Source organism: Balaenoptera acutorostrata, chromosome 16, assembly GCF_949987535.1.
Source record: "Balaenoptera acutorostrata chromosome 16, mBalAcu1.1, whole genome shotgun sequence".
Lineage (NCBI taxonomy): Eukaryota > Metazoa > Chordata > Mammalia > Artiodactyla > Balaenopteridae > Balaenoptera > Balaenoptera acutorostrata.
The window spans coordinates 19,571,078-19,586,414 of NC_080079.1; the positions used below are offsets into that span (position 1 = coordinate 19,571,078).

Below are 15,337 nucleotides of genomic sequence, written 5' to 3' on the forward strand. Positions count from 1 at the left end.
ACAACGACCCAAAATCTATGGGATACAGCAAAAGCAGTTCTAAGAGGGAAGTTTATAGCAATAAAATCCGACCTCAAGAAACAAGAAAAATCTCAAATAAACAACCTAAACTCACACTGAAAGCAATTAGAGAAAGAAGAACAAAAAAAAAGCCAAAGTTAGCAGAAGGAAAGAAATCATAAAGATCAGATCAGAAATAAATGAAAAAGAACTGAAGGAAATGATAGCAAAGATCAATAAAACTAAAAAGCTGGTTCTTTGAGAAGATAAACAAAATTGATAAACCATTAGCCAGACTCATCAAGAAAAAAATGGAGAAGACTCAAATCAACAGAATTAGAAATGAAAAAGAAATAACAACTGACACTGCAAAAATACAAAGGATCATGAGAGATTACTACAAGCAACTATATGCCAATAAAATGGACAACCTGGAAGAAATGGACAAATTCTTAGAAAAGTACAACCTTCCAAGGCTGAACCACGAAGCAATAGAAAATATGAACAGACCAATCATAAGCACTGAAATTGAAACTGTGATTAAAAATCTTCCAACAAACAAAAGCCCAGGAAGAGATGGCTTCACAGGTGAATTTTATCAAACATTTAGAGAAAAGCTAACACCTATCCTTCTCAAACTCTTCCAAAATATAGCAGAGGGAGGAACATTCTGAAACTCATTCTACGAGGCCACCATCACCCTGATACCAAAACCGGAGAAATATGTCACAAAAAAAGAAAACTACAGGCCAATATCACTGATGAACGTAGATGCAAAAATCCTCAACAAAATACTAGCAAACAGAATCCAATAGCACATTAAAAGGATCACACACAATGATCAAGTGCGGTTTATCCCAGGAATGCAAGGATTCTTCAATATACATAATTCAATCAATGTGATACACCATATTAACAAATTGAAGGATAAAATCCATATGATAATCTCAATAGATGCAGAAAAAGCTTTTGACAAAATTCAACACCCATTTATGATAAAAACTCTACAGAAAGTAGGCATAGAGGGAACCTACCTCAACATAATACAGGCCATATATGATAAACCCACAGCCAACATCATTCTCAATGGTGAAAAATTGAAACCATTTCCACTAAGATCAGGAACAAGACAACGTTGCCCTCTCTCATTGCTATTATTCAACATAGTTTTGGAAGCTTTAGCCATGGCAATCAGAGAAAAAAAAGAAATAAAAGGAATCCAAATCAGAAAAGAAGAAGTAAAACTGTCACTGTTTGCAGATGACATGATGCTATACATAGAGAATCCTAAAGATGCTACCAGAAAACTACTAGAGCTAATCAATGAATTTGGTAAAGTAGCAGGATACAAAATTAATGCACAGAAATCTCTTGCATTCCTATACACTAATGATGAAATATCTGAAAGAGAAATTAAGGGAACACTCCCATTTACCACTGCAACAAAAGGAATAAAATACCTAGGAATAAACCTACCTAAGGAGACAAAAGACCTGTCTGCAGAAAACTATAAGACACTGATGAAAGAAATTAAAGACGATACAAACAGATGGAGAGATATACCATGTTCTTGGATTGGAAGAATCAACATTGTGAAAATGACTATACTACCCAAAGCAATCTACAGACTCAATGCAATCCCTATCAAACTACCAATGGCATTTTTAACAGAACTAGAACAAAACATTTTACAATTTGTATGGAAACACAAAAGACCCTGAATAGCCAAAGAAAAAGAAAAGAGAAAGAGAAAGAAAAACGGAGCAGGAGAAATCAGGTTCCTGGGCTTCAGACTATACTACAAAGCTACAGTAATCAAGATAGTATGGTACTGGCACAAAAATAGAAATATAGATCAATGGAACAGGATAGAAAGCCCAGAGATAAACCCACGCACACATGGTCACCTTATCTTTGATAAAGGAGGCAAGAATATACAATGGAGAAAAGACAGCCTCTTCAATAAGTGGTGCTGGGAAACTGGACAGCTACATGTAAAAGAATGAAATTAGAACACTCCCTAACACCATCCACAAAAATAAACTCAGAATGGATTAAAGATCTAAATGTTAAGGCCAGACAGCATAAAACTCTTAGAGGCAAACATAGGCAGAACACTCTATGACATAAATCACAGCAAGATCCTTTCCGACCCACCTCCTAGAGAAATGGAAATAAAAACAAAAATTAATGAATGGGACCTAATGAAACTTAAAAGCTTTTGCAGAGCAAAGGAAACCATAAACGAGACAAAAAGACAACCCTCAGAATGGGAGAAAATATTTGCAAACGAAGCAACTGACAAAGGATGAATCTCCCAAATATACAAGCAGCTCATGCAGCTCAATATCAAAATCCAAAAATGGTCAGAAGACCTAAATAGACATTTCTCCAAAGAAGACATACAGATTGCCAACAAACACATGAAAAGATGCTCAACATCACCCATCATTAGAGAAATGCAAATCAAAACTACAATGAGGTATCACCTCACACCAGTCAGAATGGCCATCACCAAAAAGTCTACAAACAATAAATGCTGGAGAGGGTGTAGAGAAAAGGGAACCCTCTTGCATTGTTGGTGGGAATGTAAATTGGTACAGCCACTATGGAGAACAGTATGGAGGTTCCTTAAAAAACTAAAAATAGAACTACCATAGGACCCAGCAATCCCACTACTGGGCATATACCGTGAGAAAACCGTAATTCAAAAAGAGTTGTGTACCACAATGTTCATTGCAGCATTATTTACACTAGCCAGGACATGGAAGCAACCTAAGTGTCCTTCAACAGATGAATGGATAAAGAAGATGTGGCACATATATACAATGGGATATTAGCCATAAATAGAAACGAAATTGAGTTATTTGTAGCGAGCTGGATGGACCTAGAGTCTGTCATACAGAGAGAAGTAAGTCAGAAAGAGAAAAACAAATACTGTATGCTAAGACATATATATGGAAGCTTAAAAAAAATGGTTCTGATGAACCTAGGGGTAGGACAGGAATAAAGATGTAGACGTAGAGAATGGACTTGAGGACTCGGGGAGGGGGAAGGGTAAGCTGGGACGAAGTAAGAGTAGCATTGACATATATACACTCCCAAATGTAAAATAGATAGCTAGTGGGAAGGAGCTGCATAGCACAGGGAGATCAGCTCGGTGCTTTGTGACCACCTAGAGGGGTCAGATAGGGAGGGTGGGAGGGAGACTCAAGAGGGAGGGGATATGGGGATATATGTATATGTATAGCTGATTCACTTTGTTATAAAGCAGAAACTAACACAACATTGTAAAGCAATTATACTCCAATAAAGATGTTAAAAAAATTCTAATCGGAGACTACAATCAAGAATAAAAGTACAATATGTAATAGCCCCACACCAGAAACAACCCAAATGCCCATCAACAGCTGAATGAATAAACAAAATGTGATCTACCCATAACCACAATGCAATACTCCTCAACAATAAATAGAAACCAACTATCCATACACCCAACAGTTCAGATGAATCTCAGAATAATTATTGAGTTGAAAAAAGCCAGGTGACAAGAGTACATACTGTATAATTCCCTTTATATAAAATTCTAGAATGCAAACTAATATTTAGTGAAAGGAAGGAGGGCAGTGGTTACTTGGGGACTGAGGGTGGGAGCGAGGGATTACAAAGGAGTATCAGGAAATATGGGGGGTGAAGAATATGTTCACTACGTTGGTTGTGGTGATGGTCTCACAGGTGTGTACATGTGTCAAAATTCATCAAATTGTGTGCCTTATGTGAACTTCATTATCATCAATTATACCTCAATAGAACTGTGTTTTAAAAAATAAAATGAGCTACCATTTTCCTCCTAACAGGTTGGTAAAGATTAAAAACTGATAAGATCCAAAGTTGGCGAGGATGTGGAGAATGAGTACTCTCACTTGAGGTAGCGCTGAAAACTGGTATAATCTTTTTGGGGAGCAATTTAGTGGCAATTATGAAAATATGAAATACAAATATATATGGACATCCCCCCTCCCCCGGGCCAGAACGTTATCCTCCAGAAACCCTGATTCACACACAAAGGTGACAGTGCGTTTGGAAGGCAACAAAGCTCAGAGGCAGCATGGCACAGGGAGTCAAAGAGCTGGGGTTTGAATCCTGACTCCAGTCTGGGCTGTTCGTTAGCTTTGTAACCCTGCATCTCATTTCTTATCTGTGATATAGGGATAAAAATATTATTTACCTCACAGGTGTTTTGAGAGTTCAATGAGAAAAATACTAGAAGTGGTGCCTACATGGTAAATGATAAAAGCCTAACTATTATAGCATTTTAATAATGGAAAAAAAATGAAAACATAATGTTCACCAGTAGAGGAATGGATCGATAACGTATGGTACAGCTTTTAAGATGGAATATTTGCGGTGGTTAAGAAGAATGCATTCTCTATGTACTGATGTGAAGAGCTCTCTAAGACCCACTGTTACATTATAAAAGCAAATTGCGCAACATTATGTGTATAGTTTGATCCTATTTTTGTGGGAGAAAAACTATCTGTGGGTATGACAGTGGCTACCTCTGGCGAGGGGGAGAGACTGGAGGGAAGAGATACAACATTTAATATTTACTTCATATGGTTTAAAAATTGGTTATAATAATCTTTCACACTTTTTATAATAAAAAATAAAATAAAACATGAATTATAAGGTAGCAGAATTTATTCTTAATTTTTGCCTGTGTGTGTCATATAGATTTCTAAGTTCCTAGATGCCAAGAGACTTGTGTTCCCTTTCTCAGTTCCCCCTGAGCGTCTCACAGAGTGCCACGTTATCCAGGAGGGGCTGCTGACTAAGTGAATGCATAAATGAACTGTCTGGCACCTTTTTCCTGAAAGGCAGCCTTTGCAACTATTTTCCAGCATTAAAAAACCCAGGGCCTTCTGGCAATCATCTTAGTTCATTCGAAGGTCAGTGTGTATTTGCTTTTTTTAGTTTTTGTCCTGGAGCATACTGGACGCTATGCAGCAAACTCATCCTTTAAAAAAAAAGAAAGTTTGCTCTTCGAAGCTGACTAAATGGTACACTTGGAGGACAGGAAACAGTACGAAATTTTTAAAAGCAGATGAAAAGGAAAAAAGGAAACCTGATGGAAAGGGTGAGCCTCCATGTTGACTCGCCCCTCTGGGGCTGATTGACTTGTTCATAAAGGACTTGCAGTGACTGGAAAAAAAACCCCAAAAACATTCCTGGGTATGACTTGTTTGAGGATGTGCAGTTACCCAGCATGGGAAGGACAGGGGCCCACGTCTCTGTTCAGTGCTCTTCTATCAACTATATAGGGTCTGCCCCAGACGCAGTCTATTCAGCGTCAATGGCTCAGAGAAGCTGGTCTCTCAAAGAGAAAACAATGCAGCGTTGTTTTGAGAAGGGCTGGGGCCAGGAGGGCAGGGAAGACATTAGCAGAAGAGGTGCATTTCTTTCTTTCTTTTTTTTTTTTTTTTTAACATCTTTATTGGAGTATAATTGCTTTACAATGTTGTGTTAGTTTCTGCTATATAACAAAGTGAATCAGCTATTGGCTTTATGGCAGCTGTTGGTCTCTGCTTCCCTGGCTGAATAAGGGCTGTGTGGTCAGGAAAAAAGCATTTCCTGACAGGGAAAACAAGTCTCTGCTCTGGCTCCCAGGGCAGTGCCGTTCAAAGTCTGGCCCCATGAGGTATCTGGTCTACTATGGGAGACTGAAATTTCAAGAAACTTTAAGGCAGCACACACATCTAGGTAATTGCATCAGACACGAAAGACAACAAAATGACAAAAAGCCCTCTCAAGCTCTTAGATGTTATTACAGGACTATCGTTTCCTGGAGCCAAATTCTCAGGAAGGACTGTGTATTTCACCCACCTAGAGGAATGCTAAGTTCTCTGAACACATCCTCAGGTTCCCAGGAAGGCAAAGAAAGGGGCTGTTTCAGCTCCACTTCAGCATATTCCAGTGACCTCACGTCCAGAGATTTCATTTCCATGTACCTGGAGTTATCTGCAAAACATGAGCCAGGGCAAAGTGATAATGAAACACAACATGCCTCAAAGAATCCCTGCAATTGTATTCCTTGCACTGTGTGATGGGAAACAGTCCCTTGTGCTGCTTAATAACATGAGACTAGGCCAGGGCTGCTAATTAGAACCAAAGTGCTATAACAAAGAGCTTTTTCCGCTGCCAAAAGAATGCCACACGCAAGAAAACTTGGCAAGCAGCTGCATCAGGTCCGTGGGGGGATGGGCTGCTGATGCCTTCAGTTGGGATGATCCATCCCCGTGTCCCCGGTTCAGTAACAACTCCATCTCTGCAGGCAGAAGAATTATTGAAGTGCAAAAATTGTGCTGATGTCCACAGAAGCACTGAGGCGGGCAGAAAAGGCAATGCCATTCTCACCCCAAGCCTGTCGAGCAGTGTTATTAAATATGAACTCCAAACACTGGCTAAGCTAACAAGCCATTAACACCAGTGCATGTCGAGACCTATACCGCAAAATACAAGGGGTTCAATCAGAGCAAGGTGAACACCACTTCGCTCCTTTATTCTTGCCTTCTCTAGACACAGCCCAGGCCTCAGCGTTTCTCTAGCAACAAGGCAGCTCACAGCAGAGTTTCCATGGAGACTCAGATCCACGCAGGTGAAAAACAGCTCAGGTCAGCTTGACATGGAGGGAAGTCCAAGCCGCCAGCTCACCTACCAGCTCGTGCCAACCACAGAGCACTGGGTTGACATGTTTATTTTTAAGCCTTTCCTCTGTGTTTTCTGCCCTCGACTCTTATCCCCCTTACTTCAAACTCTGGAATACTGCAGGCTTTCTGCAAAATGAATTTCTAGCTATTTTCATTGAGAGAAAAATGAGGACTACTCTCCCCTCCCCCACCATCCTTGATGGATCTTTAGTTTCCACTTGGCACAGAAAACAGGGCTTAGCCTATTTTAAACTCTTTCATGATGTCATAGTGCCAGGCACAGACACACATCACCTCCAATGGAGGTGGAGGAGCTCCCGGGACAAGTCTTGCTTCACTGTCAGACGCTGGAGAAAAGTGGGTCTGAGGTGGTGAGAATGGGAAACGGCCATGCCCCTTCATAAGCCCCTCATTTTTCCCTCTGCCCGTTCCCTTCTCGGCCTCCCACGCTCCCGCCCCCTCACTCAGGCCTCACAGAAACAACGGCCTGGGTGGTCCTCGGTGGTGCAGACAAGAGAGGCTGCTTGCTGATCCTTAGGAAGCAAAGCTCCTTTGATAACTCCAAACATTTGCTAATTTAGTTGGCAGAGTCCATCTGGGATCCCGTAAATTCAGAGAAGTCCGTCCTATCTGAGTTTGCTTCTCAGAAACGTGTGGCCTCCCATCCGACTTCCTTTACACCAATTGCCTAAAAGCTCTAACGATTTAGCCAGGCTGTTAAGCTTGCCTTCTGCACCAGCTTTCAGGCTGGCTGAAACCTTACTTCTGTCCGTTCCAGCCTGCACATGCCCATACACTGCTCTAGGGAAGCAGTGGTCCGATCAACCCAACCGCACAGGAGAAAAAGGAGGTAGTTACCCTGGGTCGACACTCCTTGGCAAGCCTGGCTTTGGAGGTCTGTTTCGGTGAGGGGGCTGGCTTTCTCCTCCAAGGGGCTGCCTTCACCAGCCCCATCTTCCAGGGTCCCCCTGGCCTTACAGTCATCAAGAAAGGGGCCAGGCTGCCAGGCTCTCTCCTCTGCTGGCTTGGGGGAAGACATTTGCTGGAGTGTGGGGGCCAGACGAACATCTGAGCTCTCTGCTCCCTCTGCCTGCTTCTCGCAGCAATCTGAACCCTCCAGTGAGAGGCCCGTCTCGCATTCAGCTGGCTTCCGCTCAACATCCAGATTTAGGCCAGGCGTTTCCACGTCCATGTCACTGGGACAGCTCATGGAAGCAGAAGGCAGTGCTTTGGGCGACTTGAGGCTGATTTCTGCAGCCTCATTACCTATGGTCTTGACTCCCTCCTTGGTGAACTCTTTGGCTAAGTCCAGGTCTAAGGTGGTCGTCACACAGGGACATATTTCTGGACAGATTTTGTCCTTCTGTTCGATGGGCACAATTTCCTCCAGTTCTGGGATGTCCGGTTCCATGATAAAATCTTCTTCCTCCCCCACCTCGTCCACTGTAACCAGCTCCTCCATGTTCGTGGGGTACCAGCTCTCCCCCTCTGCCTCACTTCCACTTTCCGAATCTTGCTCCTGAATACAAATGAGGAATGGAGGTCAGAGGGTGGCTGAGGAGTGGGTCTTGGTATTTAAGCAGAAGAGGGTGCAAACCTTGACCACAGGACCCCTCAAACCAGAAAGATGCTGAGCAATCTTACTCCTACCTGGGAACATTTACTGGGTAATTAGGAGCTGTAAACCACTGAAGTCTCTCATCACTGATTTATCCCTAGGATGAGGCTCCAAACAGCACAGGAGTTGGAATAAGCCCTTAATGTTTAACCCACCAAGTGGACAAAGAATTTCAACTCCTGGTATATAGTAGGTGCTTAATAAATAGTTTTTTTTCTTTTGTTTTGTTTTGTTGTTTTTTTAGTTGTGGGCAACACATTTTTATTCAGTAATGTGGCTTAGAGGTGTTTCTATATCATCGGATCTACATCTACACCTTAACTGTTAATGCCCGTGTAGGATTCCAATCAAAGTTATTTAGCCTGCTTCCTATTAATAGATATCAATCTCTGCTCATCTTTTTCTGATCAATTTCTGGAAATTTTATGTTTTTTTAATTCTGAAAACTAAATAGTTTTTGAACAAATGAATGATTGAGTAGTAAGCGCTAAATGCATCAACTTGCTGGAGCTATTTCCTTGCATGTAGGGCATCACTAAATGTTAACTGCAGCAAAGTCCCTGCAAAATTCCCCCAAACACCCTCTCCCAGCAAGGGTGCAACCCTCCGTAGCCATGGCTCAAACTTGGCCTCTCCCGAAACTTTCCCGTTGCGTCCCCAGCAGCCCAGGGACCCAGCAGCCAGCTTTAGGAGATCAGCTTCCCTGCCAGCGATACTCATCTCTCCGCCTCTCCTGGCCGGAAAGTCACGAAGCTGGCCAAGTTCCAAGGACACTTCTTTTTGCTGTGGCAGCCCCAGCCCTGTAACTGGGTTTTTCATTTTAATTAAGTAAAATAATCTTTACAAGCACGGTAGATGTTTTGTTAATCCCAGGGTCAGGGCCTGCTGAGGTCAGGGCCCCAGCTTCAGTACCCAAAGCCTCCTTCCTCCTCCAGCCCCTCCCAAGGCAGCTGCCTATTTTGGGAGCCTGGCTCTGAAGCCTGAGTCTTTTTTGGGCACATGTTTTCTCTTATGAGTGCAGCCAAGTTACTGAAGACTGAGGCAGAGCCCAGGCATGTGGTAAAGATTTCCTCAATAAAGACTGTGCAAAGATCCCAGGCAAAGCCATTCCTCCAAGAAGTGCTGGCTTCTTTCACAGACCCGCTGGTGGGGTCTCAGGCACATCCCATGCAGCAAGCAGGTCATCACCCGGCAGGATGGGGACGCCTGTGACTTGGGGCCCAACGGCTGTTGTGTTGATGTGGCTACGCTGCCAGCATCTGGGACAAAGTTTACCTTCCTTGCCTTTGTGTTCTCTGCATCAAAGGACTCTGTTTCTTTCTCCTGCCTGCCCAGATGCAGGGGGCTCTCTTCCACGCTGTCCTGTTCCTCTTTTTCAGCCTTACCGAAGGAAGAGCAGAACAAATCAAGTCAACAGTGAGAAGTGGCAGAGGGCACGCCAAGAGGAAAACAACACTATTGAGCACAGCTAACGCTGTCGGATGTGTTTCACACACATCACTTCCTTCATCCTCACAAAACCCCTCAGAGGCAGGTGCTATTATCATCTTCATTATATAGATGGGGAAACTGAGGCTCAGAGAGGTTAAGTAACTTGCCCAAGGTCACACAAACGGAGGCACAGAAATGTCTTCACGGCTGGCCTCAGGGCTTTAGGGAGACAGACATCCCTGGCAAGCTGGGTACTTTTTGCAGCTGTAAAATCTGTAGACAGTGAGGGTGAGTAAAGGGGCCAAGGGGGAACTGACCCTGGGGTTCACAACCATCATGGTGACATCTCACCAACAGATCAGTCTTAGCCATAAAAAATATCACCTCCAGGCCACTTATGGGTAGGAAGGGTGTTGTCACCCAATCAGGGCCCCTCTCACCTCTCTTTTGCTTTATCTCTGTCCTAGAGCTATAGCCCCAACTAGCAATGCCGCCCCGTCTTCCTTCCTCCTATTCCCTCCCTCAGATTAAGTCCCTCACACGCTAGTGCTCATGTCTGGGAAATTGAACAACTGAAAGCAGATATTTCCTTTGAGAATTAGGGTCTCTGACCAGCCTTGAAAACAGGGGTCAGCCAACTATAGTCCTCAAGCCAAATCTGATCCAGTTCCTCTTTTTTGTACAGTCTGCGAATTAACAATGCTTCTCATGTCTCTAAATGGCTGCATGTTAAATGCTTATATTATATTACCTACATAATATCCTCAATTTTGCCTCTTGGCCCATATGCCTAAAATAGTTACTCTCTGGTGTTTTGTAGAAGAAGTTTGCCAATCCCCATTTCAGAAGTTTGAGGAGGACATTCTCCCATGACAAACTTTGGCCACCAAATCAATCACTGTTCCTGGGCATTCTTGGGAGCAAGCTGCATTTTCTCGACAATTTTGGCCGGAGGTTGGCTCAAAGTAAACCACTCTCGCTCTGATTTCTTATGAGCAGACACACCCGTCTTTGCCAACAAGGAGGCAGCCGGGGGCAGGAGCTCAGGGCTGACGGGTTTAACCAGTTGTTATGGGACAGGGAAAGACAGTTTAAATCCTCGAGTCTTTGCTCTTTCCGGTGTTCGGAGCGGAAGCTCTGCTCCAGCCTTCTGAGCTGACCTGAGCTCAAAGCAGCTCCAAATGCCTTTTTAGCCCTCAGAACCCAGAGCTTCTACCAACAGGGGACCCCTTTTCTTTATTTTTGTCTTCCTGAATAAATTATCCACGGCCCTCCCTTGTCAAAATAAATAGCCCTTACCCTTCCCAGGCAGTTCCTGCAGCACACGCCCAGGTCAACACAGTAGAGAGACTCCCTCCAGTTCAAGCTGGGAGAGGCAGGGACGGCCTGGCCGCCGAAAGCCCCCCGCCAGGCGGACCTGCTCTCCCTCCCTGCAGGCAAAGGAGACAGAGCGGTGCCCTTCAGTGCACCCCTGGCCCTGGGATCCTTTCCAGGTGACAGCAGCTAACAGGGAACAGACAAATGCAACCAAGGCACTCGTCCCACCCTGCCACCAACCAGCTCAGGGACCGATGTGTTAGGTCCCAGCTGCTGCAAGCAGGGCTGCCACCACAGGACCGGGGTTACTGTTAAACCACCTCCTAACTGGTCTTCCACTTCTGCTCCGTAGCCTCCACTCAAGTGTATTCTCCCCGAGGCGATGAGGAATGATGACTCCAAAATGCAAAATCTATCATATCCTCACTGCACCTTTTTGCTTGAACATTTCGTTCGCTTCCCCTTTGCTTCACCCAGTAAATACCCACCTTTCCTTTCAACCCCAGCAGCCACATCCTAACCAAGGAGAGCCTCTGATTCGTGACAGGCAGCGGTCCCCAACCTTTTTGGCACCAGGGACTGGTTTCGTGGAAGACAATTTTTCCATTGTCGGGGAGGGTTGGGGGCGCGGGGGATGGCTCAGGCGGTAACGCCAGTGACGGGGAGCGATGGGGAGCGGCAGGTGAAGCTTTGCTCGCCTGCCCGCCGCTCACCTCCTGCTGTGCAGCCCGGTTCCTAACCGGAGGCTAGGGGACCCCTGGTTACCGGCACTAACAGCACTGTATCCTCCATCTCCTTAGCACTTCACACTCACACTCGGGTACTCATTTAAGGAATTATTTGATTAGCATGTTTTTCATTAGACCATGAGCTCTACGAGATCAAGAGTCATTTTAGCTTTGACTCACAACTGCAGCCCCAGTGCCAGGTGCTCCACGAACACTGGTCAGTACAAGAATGGAGACTGGTAGGAGAGGGTGGAGTGAATGACAAGTACACACCTGCCTCCCAGCATGCTTGGGTCTCTGTCTGGGCTTTGAACTGAACATAAGTGGGTTTGCTATTTCTGTCTCCTATGGATTGTTTATACTGGGGGCTGCGTTCTAGGGACGCCTGGGGCTCCATCTGGCCCACAGACGCGTTTTGTTCTATACAGTTTCTAAAACGTGGGAAATTTCATACAGATACCTGCATCTGGACTTTGGTCTTGCTCTAAGAAGTGGGAAATCTGACGACACAGGGCAGCTGTGGCTGAATGGCAGCCACGGAATGGAGCTGAGCAGTGGCTGCCCAACAGACAGGTACCTCCTGCTTGGTCCACCGCGGTCCCAGCTCTCCACCTCGGCTTCAATCATGCTGTCTGGCCTGTGTCAGCTGCCTGGCTTCCCTTCTCTAGGCACCTGGTTCTGTAAACCCTGATGCCCCTTCCAGGAAAGTGGGGGAGCGCTTCTTTTCCAAGACTCCCTATTCAGTGACTTGACTTCTTTTTTTTTACCTCTGGTCTCATGGTCAGGGCTGGGCCTCATGTCTGGCTGTGGCCACCCAGAAACACTGAGCAGCGCACACACTGGCTTCCCCAGCACTGGGCACTCTCTCCAGAATCTCCCAGGGTTCCCCGTGAGCACAAGCTTGTTAAAGTCCTACAGCAGCCTTGTGATCACACCCATTTCACAAACAAGAAAACTGAGGCTGAGAAGAACAGGGTGTGACTTGGTTCTCAGAAGCCAGGCCTCTACCTCCAGAGTCTGGGTTCAGTCATTCATTCCTTCAACAAATACTTATTGAATGTCCACTCTGGGCCAAGCCCTAATCTAGGAGCTGGGGGCAGGGCAGTGAGCACAGCAGACAAAAATTCCTGCCCTCATGGAGGTTACATGGGGGATGGGGGTAGGGGAGGGTTGGGAGGGAGAACAGACTCTAAATAAAATAAATAAAGACATTAGGGGATAGGTCGGAAGGAAACAGATGCCACCGAGAAAAAGAAAGCAGGGAAGGAAAAGAAGTGGGTTGGGATGTTGTGATTTTATGTGGTGGCCACGAATAAACTTGGGAGACTGTGACAGTGAGCAGGGAGCCACATGGACTTTGGTGGGGGAGGGGCTCCCGGGTAGGGGAACACGTGCAAAGGCCCTGTGGTGGGAGGTGCCTGGTATATCATAAGAAAGGCAGGGACCCTGTCCTCAGCCCTGCTGCCTTCATTCCCCAAGTTTAGTTGCCGCCTGTTCTCGGACTCCTGGGGCAACCCTGTGGGTTCTAGGCTGTTCTCAAGATTGTGATGAGATCAGTGAGGAAAACTCTTTGTTCTGCTGTTATTCCAACAAATGGTATTGGGCTGCCTGGCTCCAAACCCACAGAAACAACCTGTTGGGGACCCCAACAAGTCCCTACTGACCCCGCTCTAGGGCTATTAGAGGCAGAACCTACGAGAAGGACAGAATTGTGGGGAAACCCACGGGGCCTTTCTGGGAAGCTTTTTTTTGCAGCAGGGGCTCTTGGGATGATCCACAGCGTGCGTCACCGTGAATGAGCAATGTTGTGCAAACCAGTGAAAGCAGGGTGGGTACAATAGGAGAAGTTACCAAAGAAGAGTCTCAGAAGTGTGGGTAGGAGGGCAACGGGGCAGCTCCGCCCCTTTGCCATGGGGGACAGAGGGTTCCAGACTAGTGGTACGTGTATGAGGCCTTGAGGCCCTGCTAACTCTTGCTCTCTTTCCTTCTTTTCTCAAGGTACTGACCCATCACCAGCCCCTTGGACACCTCTGAGCATAGACACTCTTCTTAAAAACATCCACTGGTTCACAGGTCCTCTGGATCCAGTTCAAGTACACACAAGAGGTCCTTCATGGGCCCACCCCACCCACTTCCCTAATCTTGTCTCCTGTGCTTCCCCTGCTCTGCCAGGGGAAGTTGTGGCAGACTTTGAGATGGGCAAAAAAAGACTGCTGGGAGTCCTTCCAGTGTAAGGCTGGGCATTTGTCCAGCACCCTTCCAGGGTACCTGATTCTATCGGAGTCTGCACCTTTCATTAGCTTGAACTGAGCTATTTCACAACTTTGTAAATTGCCGAAATAGGATAATAGTACAAATGATTCTTGTTCATAGAGATGCGAAGGAACTTTATCTGCTGGAAGTGCCACTGATTCCCACAGAAGAGGCCAGTTTCACATCTATTAGCAAATTCATCTCAGCATTACTGAGTGCCTCTATATGCCTGCTCTTTGGATTCTCCTCTGAACAGCCTTTTACATCTTACTGGTTCCCTCATTAATTAATGAGTTAAACGATACCTTTGACAGGTATTCATTTTATGTTTGTATGAGAGCCATGATTTTACTTCTTAAAAACATTACCCTTTAATATGCCCTAAAGAAGCAGCCACGTTGAGTATCTCCAGATTCTTCAAAACAGTCTTCCCTGTTATGAAGAACCTGGAGTATTACTCGGCCATAAAAAAGAATGAAATAACGCCATTTGCAACAACATAGATAGACCTGGAGGGAATTATGTTTAGTGAAATAAGTCAGACAGAGAAAGACAAGTACTGTATGTTATCACTTATACGTGGAATCTAAAAAATAAAACAAATGAATGAATATAACAAAACAGAAAAGAGTTCACAGATACAGAGAACAAAAGAGTAGTTACCAGTGGGGACTGGGAAGGTGGGAGGGGCAAGATAGGGGTAGGGGATTAAGGGGTATAAACTGCTATGTATAAAATAAGTAAGCAACAAGGATATATTGTAAAGCACGGGGAATATAGCCAATATTTTATAATAACTTTAAATGGAGTGTAATCTATAAAATAGCAAATCACTACGTTGTAAACCTGAAACTAATATATTATAAATCAGCAATAAAAAAAGTCTTCCTTTCTCACTTTTGCCCTTGCTGCTTCCCAAAGTGCTTTTTTCCCCACTTCCGATGTCCAGCTCAAATGTCACCTCCTCTGTGCAGCTTTCCTTCTCTCCTGTGCAGAGCTGACTGTCCACTCAACTCCAGCAGGGGCCCCACTGTATGTAAATTATTTTTGTAGGTTGGCTTCCACCACTAGAACTTAATCTCTGCCATAACATGACTACTTCCTACTCATCTTTGAACCCCTGTGCCTAGCACACCCCCCAGCAATGCATGTAGGAATAAAGTCGTGGCCAAAGCACAGCCCTTCAGTGTTCATGGAGTTGAGGCCTGGGATTCTTATTTGGACTTAGTCACTGTCAACAGCTCCTGGGTCAGACTAGAAAATATGCATGCAGGATTTTTTAA

At 45.0% G+C, this 15,337-nt stretch overlaps 1 protein-coding gene across 3 annotated transcripts in view; it reads right to left on the reverse strand.

The window, feature by feature from the left end:
* The window catches only part of RBM20 (RNA binding motif protein 20), a 205,923-nt gene that overhangs the window by 14,468 nt on the left and 176,118 nt on the right, over positions 1-15,337 (reverse strand). For all 3 annotated transcript variants that reach the window (XR_450227.2, XM_007173074.2, XM_057530739.1), the window contains 3 exons: positions 9,601-9,705; positions 7,566-8,226; positions 5,884-6,018 (listed from right to left, as the gene is read on the reverse strand). Coding sequence is in view for 2 of the 3 variants with exons in the window: in XM_007173074.2 (XP_007173136.2) it covers positions 5,884-6,018; positions 7,566-8,226; positions 9,601-9,705 (901 nt within the window). In the remaining variant the exon portion in view is untranslated. The remainder of the gene's footprint in view (positions 1-5,883; positions 6,019-7,565; positions 8,227-9,600; positions 9,706-15,337) is intronic.